This window comes from Montipora foliosa, chromosome 6, assembly GCF_036669935.1.
Source record: "Montipora foliosa isolate CH-2021 chromosome 6, ASM3666993v2, whole genome shotgun sequence".
In the NCBI taxonomy this organism is placed as follows: Eukaryota; Metazoa; Cnidaria; class Anthozoa; order Scleractinia; family Acroporidae; genus Montipora; species Montipora foliosa.
In genome coordinates, this window is record NC_090874.1 from 56,768,336 (window position 1) to 56,775,885 (window position 7,550).

General features: G+C 43.4%; 3 protein-coding genes across 3 annotated transcripts; all 3 read left to right on the forward strand.

Annotated features, from left to right (window-relative positions):
- The first annotated feature begins 2,299 nt into the window (after positions 1–2,299).
- On the forward strand, positions 2,300–2,752 carry LOC138005815 (uncharacterized). Its single transcript, XM_068851994.1, has one exon. It carries the CDS (start codon positions 2,300–2,302, stop codon positions 2,750–2,752), a length of 453 nt encoding a protein of 150 aa, XP_068708095.1.
- Positions 2,753–2,762: 10 nt separating this feature from the next.
- Positions 2,763–3,335, forward strand: LOC138005816 (uncharacterized). The gene has a single exon (XM_068851995.1). The coding sequence runs from the start codon at positions 2,763–2,765 to the stop codon at positions 3,333–3,335; it is 573 nt and encodes a 190-aa protein (XP_068708096.1).
- A 38-nt stretch (positions 3,336–3,373) lies between these two features.
- LOC138005817 (uncharacterized) lies at positions 3,374–5,134 on the forward strand. The gene has a single exon (XM_068851996.1). The coding sequence runs from the start codon at positions 3,374–3,376 to the stop codon at positions 5,132–5,134; it is 1,761 nt and encodes a 586-aa protein (XP_068708097.1).
- Positions 5,135–7,550: the final 2,416 nt, after the last annotated feature.

Consider the following 7,550-nt stretch of genomic DNA (forward strand, 5'->3'; position numbering starts at 1 on the left):
GATTCCGTCAGTGTAAGTCGTCTTCCGGTACCCGAGCCGAACGTCTTCAGCGGTGAACCTATAAAGTATCCAGATTGGAAGTCCTCTTCCGCGCCCTTATAGACAGAAGGAACTTACCTTCAAGTGACAAGATGTACTACCTAAAACGATACGTGAGCGGATCTGCAAGAGAGGCTATCAGTGGACTCTTTCTGTTGAGTGCAAGTGCATGTTGTCCTAAGTAGCGTACGTATGTATATATGGAAAGAACTCAAGTGAGGCCATCGCTACTGTGTGCATGTGATGGATGAAGAACCTTCGCTGATCCACAGCATCAGGAACTTCTTATGCAACACCCAAGGACAGAGAAAAATCTCTGACCCGGGTGGGAATCGAACCCACGACCTCCGGATTAGATTACCGTTGCTCTACCGACTCAGCTACAAGGCCAGACGGGAGCAGGCGGTGGGAGTTTGAGGACAAATCGGCTCGGCTTAAGCCAAGTACTAAGTGCAAGTGCGTGTTGTCCTAAGTAGCGTATGTATGTATATATGGAAAGAACTCAAGTGAGGCCATCGCTACTGTGTGCATGCGATGGATGAAGAACCTTCGCTGATCCACAGCATCAGGAACTTCTTATGCAACACCCAAGGACAGAGATCAGCGAAGGTTCTTCAGTCGGTAGAGCTACGGTAATCTAATCCGGAGTTCGTGGGCTCGATTCCCACCCGGGTCAGAGATTTTTCTCTGTCCTTGGGTGTTGCATAAGAAGTTCCTGATGCTGTGGATCAGCTAAGGTTCTTCATCCATCACATGTACACAGTAGCGATGGCCTCACTTGAGTTCTTTCTTTCTGTTGAACTCCCAAGAAGCCTACGAACGCGCATGGGATATCTTGGATGAGAGATTTGGTCACCCGTTTATAATATCTAAGGCCTACAGAAACAAACTACAGAGATGGCCGAAGATCGGTACCACAGACCACCAGAGCCTTAGGAAATTTGCTGACTTCATGTCAAGCGTGGAAACCGCCATGCATGTGGTCCATGAGGGCCTTGATGTTTTAAACGACTACGTAGAGAATCAGAAGTTGCTCCTCAAGCTACCAGACTGGCTCATTTCTCGAGGGAATCGAAAAGCCAATAAGCATCTGAGAGAAGATAATACTTATCCAGGCTTCAAGATGTTTGTTATCTTCATCATTACAGATGCTGAGTTAGCAGGTAATCCAATCTCCTCCTGCAACGCTGTGAAAGAAGCAGAAATGCTCGAAAATGTACGTAAGGGACAGAGAACCAAAGATGCTAAAGAGAACAGGACTACTTTCTCTATTAAGACAAATGAAGAAGATGCTAAGGAATCGAATGGAATAGAAAACCAGCAGCTCAAATGTACCTTTTGTAAGAAGACAGATCATCAGACTGAGTTGGATGGCTGTTCGAAGTTTAAGTTCGAGACACCGGCAACTAGGATGACGTTCGTCAAAGAAAACAGATTGTGTTTCGGATGCTTAAAGAAGGGTCACGCATCTAAAGATTGCCGAAGGAGGTTGACTTGCTCTACTTGTAACAAGAAACATCCTACCTGTCTTCACGAAGATAAAAGTATTCAAGCGAAGAGGAAAGAAAGAAAACTAGGTGACTCCGCATGCGTTCCTGAGTCAACTTCCTGCGCCTTACAAGGGGTCTCACATACCAGTACATCAATGATAGTTGCTGTCTGGCTATCAACAAGTTCCAGACCCGACAAAGAAGTGCTGTCATACGCCATGTTAGACAACCAAAGTGACGCCACATTTGTCCTGGATGAGGTCTGTAGTGAACTCAGTGCTGAGGCAGAGCCGACGAAACTTCGACTGAGCACCATCACAAGTCAAGAAGAACTGGTCAGCAGCCAAAGAGTGAAGGGTCTGCAAGTCCGAGGGTACAATACCAACCTGAAGATTCCTATTCCCATTGCTTACACAAGGACAATGATTCCCACCGATGAAAGCCACATACCCACTAAATCAGTTGCCAAGAATTGGGATCATCTACGCCCAATAGAAAACGAAATGCAAGATCTCTTGGACTGTAACGTTGCATTGCTGATCGGATATGATTGTTCTCAAGCACTGACCCCAAGGGAAGTTATCACTGGCAAATCAATCGAACCATATGGGATCAAGACAGATCTCGGCTGGAGCATTGTAGGTACCAGTAATGTGAAGAGTGAGAGATCCCTTTGCCACAGAGTTGCTGTAAAGAAAGTACCTGTTGTAACAATGAAGGACATTGTAAGAGTCCTCTAGTCTGACTTTAAGGAGCACAGGGATTCTAAGATGACGTCCCAAGAAGATCTGCAGTTCCTTAAGATCATGGAAGAAAACATCAAGAAAACTGAAGATGGGCACTACGAGATGCCGCTGGCATTCAAGAAACGGCCGCTTTTGCCCGATAACCGCACTACCGCAGTCACCCGACTTGAGTTCCTAAAACGAAGATTTCGTAAAGATACGAAGTACCAAGAAGATTACATCAAGTTTATGAATGAAGTTTTGAGCAGGGGGGAGGCTGAGGAAGCTCCAGCCGTCAACGAAGGAGTAAGGTGGTACATACCGCATCACGGCATTTACCATCTAAAGAAGAAGAAGATCAGAGTGGTGTTTGACTGCTCATCAAAATTTAAGGGAACGTCACTGAATGGACATTTGCTCAGTGGACCTGACTTGACCAACAGTTTTTATCGGTGTCCTGTGCAGGTTCAGGAAGCATTCGCATGCTGTTACATGTGACGTAGAGGGAATGTTTCACCAGTTTATTGTTCGTGAAGAAGATCGAGATTACCTTCGCTTTCTCTGGTGGCCAAACGGTGACGTAAGCCAGCATCTTATGGAATACAGAATGAGAGTCCACCTGTTCGGAGCAACCTCGTCACCTGGTTGTGCGAGCTACGGTCTGAAGCACATGGCAAATGAAGACAAAGAAATATACCCCTCAGCAGTTCAGTTTATCATGCATAACTTTTATATAGACGACGGACTGGCTAGTGTGGAATCGCTTGATGAAGCAGTACGTCTCGTTAATGGAGCTCAACAAATATGCAAGAGAGGTGGTCTTCGTCTGCAGAAGTTTATCTCAAATGATCGTGCCGTCATTGAATCTATACCTGAAAGTGAGAGAGCTGCAGACGTCAAGTTAGACATACCGTCTGAACAGCTTCCGATAGAAAGAGTTCTTGGCGTGCAGTGGTCGGTGGAGTTAGATTGCTTTGGTTTCTCCATTAGTATGAAAGATCAGCCCTTAACATTAACAAGAAGAGGAATGTTATCAACTGTAGCATCTGTGTACGATCCCTTGGTTTCCTGGCCCCTTTGATGCCACGAGCGAAAAGAATCCTGTAAGAGAGTTGTCAGATGGGCCTCAACTGGGACGATCCTCTATCAGAAGATGTCCGGCCACGGTGGGAGCGATGGAAGTCAGACCTTTTACGATTAAAAGAGCTGCAAATATCAAGATGCTCCGAGAAAAAGAACGTGGGTAAGAGAAAGACCTACGAATTGCACAACTTCGCCGATGCTAGCACATGTGGTTACGGACAGTGCTCCTACCTAAGAGTAAAGGACGAAAATGAAAACGTAAACGTAACATTGGTGATGGGCAAATCTCGTGTTGCTCCTTCGAAGATAATTACTGTTCCAAGACTTAAGCTTACAGCAGCGGCTGTTTCAGCCAAGGTTGGTGCGATGCTGCAGGAAGAACTTAACTACGCCAATCTGAAACAGTGCTTCTGGACGGACCCGAAGGTAGTACTTGGATACATCAACAACGAGGCCAAAAGATTTCATACGTTTGTGGCGAACAGAGTCCAGACGATCAGATCCAACGCTGATCCCAAAGAATGGCGGTACATCGATACCAGCAACAATCCAGCTGACCATGCGTCAAGAGGCTTAAGAGTTGAAGAACTGATGAAGTCCAATTGGTTTAGTGGACCCTCAATCCTCTGGGAAAGGAATATTCCACTCAAAGAAGAAGAAATTCTTGCGATTCAGATTGGTGACCCAGAGGTCAAAACTACTGTGCGTATGACTTCAGCTGAAGATTCTTTCAGTATCCTTGACAGTATTTCGAGATATTCTAGTTGGGTCAAGGCAGTTGGAGTAATCACGTATCTCAAGAGAGTTTTTAAGAAGAATAAGGCAAGAACAGTCACCACAACTGTGGCTGAAAGAGAAGAAGCTGAAACATTTATCCTTAAGGAAGTACAACGCACAGCTTTCGCAGATGAAATCACAAGACTCAGCAGCAAAGGAGGCAGTGGCGAATGCAAGAAGAAAAGTCCCCTCCTCAAGCTGAATCCTTTCCTTGATGACCGTGGATTAATGAGAGTTGGTGGAAGACTGGAAAAATCTTCCCTTCCGTTCGAAATTAAACATCCCGTCATTTTACCAAGAAGTTCCCATGTCACCAACTTAATGATCAAGCACTACCATCAGAAAGTGAATCATCAAGGGAAAGGAATGACCATGAACGAGATCCGTGCTAATGGACTATGGATTGTAAATCTCTCTGCTGCAGTATCGACCCACGTCTATAGATGTGTACAATGCAGACGTCAAAGACGGCCAACCGAAGGTCAGAAGATGGCGGATCTCCCCATGGAAAGAGTAGAGATCACCCCTCCCTTTACCTACTGTGGTATGGACTACTTCGGACTATTCACAGTCAGAGAAGGCCGTAAAGATTTGAAGAGGTATGCAGTAATATTTACTTGCATGAGTTCACGAGCAGTTCATACTGAAGAATTAGATAGCATGACAACAGACGCCTTTATAAATGCATTAAGATGCTTCATGGCCATCCGAGGACCAGTTCGACAGCTGAGGTCTGATCAAGGAACAAAATTTGTGGGAGCAAGGAAAGAACTAGCAAATGCCCTAAAAGAGTTAGATAATGGCAGGATTAAATCTCTTTTGCTGGAAAATCGTTGCGACTTCGTCATGAATGTTCCCTACTCCAGTCACTGGGGAGGAGTATGGGAAAGGCAGATCAGAACAACCAGAAGCATCTTGAACATCGTTCTCGGCCGGTTTAAAGGACGCCTTGATACGTCAACTCCTCGTACCTTCCTTTACGAAGCTATGGCTATTATCAACAATCGACCATTGACCTAGCAATGTCTGAACGATCCGAAAATTTTGGAACCCTTAACTCCGAACCATCTTTTGACGATGAAGACCAAACTTTGTCCGTGAAGATGTCTACGCTCGGAAACGGTGGCGACGGGTTCAGTATTTAGCGGAGCAGTTTTGGAGTAGATGGCGAAGGGAGTATCTCCTAGACATGAACGCGAGAGAGAAATGGTTAGTGCCGAAAAAGAATCTGAAGATTGGAGATATTGTAATAATCCAGGAAGAAGCCCCAAGAAATCAGTGGCCCCTTGGCAAGGTCGTGGCCGTAACGCCTGACCAACAAGGCCTTGTTCGTTCAGTCAGGATCAAGCTAGCTGTCCGAAATTTTGACAAGGAAGGAAGCTCTGCCCAACATTCGATCATCGAACGACCTGTACAGAAGGTGGTTCTCCTCCTGGATGGAATGAGCTAGGGCAGTGTGATTCTGTGATTCATGCCATTGATATTTAACGGTTCAAGTGGAAATTATTCACGTTTTTACCTATCGACTTGATTGATAGTGAATACATTAATTGTGAACTACTCAAGATTAGCAGATCATGCAAATCAGAAAATCCTTAGTAGCCAACAACTAAAAGAGAAAGATCAAATCATTTTGATGCAGGAGTTTATAGTATTGTGAGACTTTGATTTCACCTTAGGCTGCTACATAATGATAAGTCATGTCACTGTATAGAATGTTCAGTCATTGGAAACTTGTGTGAAATCGATAAGAAATGGAATAGATTTAAAAAGTCACAATTATTTCACTGATGAATTTGACTGTGAGAAACATTTGAAAAATGAATAATTTTTATTGCTAAATGGTTTCGATTTGAAGATCAACCATTGTCAGCCGCTGTGTTAATGTGAGTGTACATATTGATCATTGTTTTTAATTAACAATACCTTTGTTTTGAAAGTCACTCTAGTTGGCAATGACAGTTCCTTCCAAGCTGGCCACATCAACTCCATTTCTCTCCAAATATGCCTTGATCATTTGTCCTCCATTAGGTGGTGTCTTGGCCTTTTGTTATCATCTTATACGTCTTTGCTTTCTCTGACCAGTTTATGGTAACATTAGGCCAAGATTTGGCATCAAGTAGTAGCTAATCCAGGTGTCCAATGATGTTGTCTGTTGTTGGCACATGGGACCTTTCTTTTATTTTGGGAGGTTTTTTTCGGGCCCTGTTTTTCGGTTGCATCTGCTATTGTTTCAAATGATTGAGCCAATCGATGGTACTGATAATGTAAATTGGCCACCGTACAGAGATTTTTGTATGCTACTTCCCCACCGACGCAGCACCACAGTTTCTTTAGAAACTACCCCTTCATTCATTTGTTATTCAACCGCTGCGACCACTAAACTTGTGTTCTAGTATTTTTTAATCCACAGATTTCTAACAGGATACCCAAGACGACGATGCCAAGCTTGAAGAAACTCACCAAGGAGCTACGCCAGGAAATCGTAAGTTATCTTTTTCCTTTTCCCACACTTAGCAGTAACTTAGCTTTCCGTTTAGCCACTCTCATTTTGGCCAAAACTAGGTTTTGTAGTCACATCAACTTCATCGGCCGTTGCCTCAATCCTAAAGTCATTCCTAAAGGTTTTCGCTCGAACTTTCATGCGTCCCCATTCTCTCACTCAAATCAGTATCTTCACCAAATTCAATGTGCGCAAAATTCTTTTTCACGTAATATTATGAGGATCACAATTAGAGCTATTTGCCAAAAACGAATCGCACTTGACAAACAAATTCTTCATTGCCGCTCCGAACTTTCCAAAATCTGTCCAGCAATTTTATTACAATCGATTCGCGCTAAAATCCGACAACTTAATTCTGGACTGTTTGACCATTTACACCAAACCAAGACTCTAAAACTTCAACAATTAATAGGTCCGCAAATTACCGACGACACTACATTGCATAGCCATAATACCGTAGTTACAATTCCAGAAAATCTTCCGCTTACTGACTCAGAGAAATCTGTTCTCAGTAAGGGCCTAAATTTTGTCCCGATTACCAAACGCACCAACGAATTTTCTATTAAAGGGGCTAGGTCACGCAATTTTAGGCAATTTCAGCACAAATCGAATGATCGTAGAATTAACTAAAATATCAAAATAACTCTTCAAAACTGTACAAGAACTCTAACAAAACACAGGGAAGCCAAGAACGGGCATGGATGGACAAAACTGGATAGGATTGAAATGGATTGAATTTGGGTAAATTTGAAAAACGTCGGCCCACCTTTTTTCAAATTTATAGCAGTCTATATCAAAATGTCATTTACACAGCTGGAAAATCATTCTCAGTTGTTATGTGGCCGTGATTTTGCAAATGAAAGACTCTTGCTCTGCCAATTTGACGTTTAGAGCTCATAATTAACAAAATTAAACAAATTTACCTAAAATAGC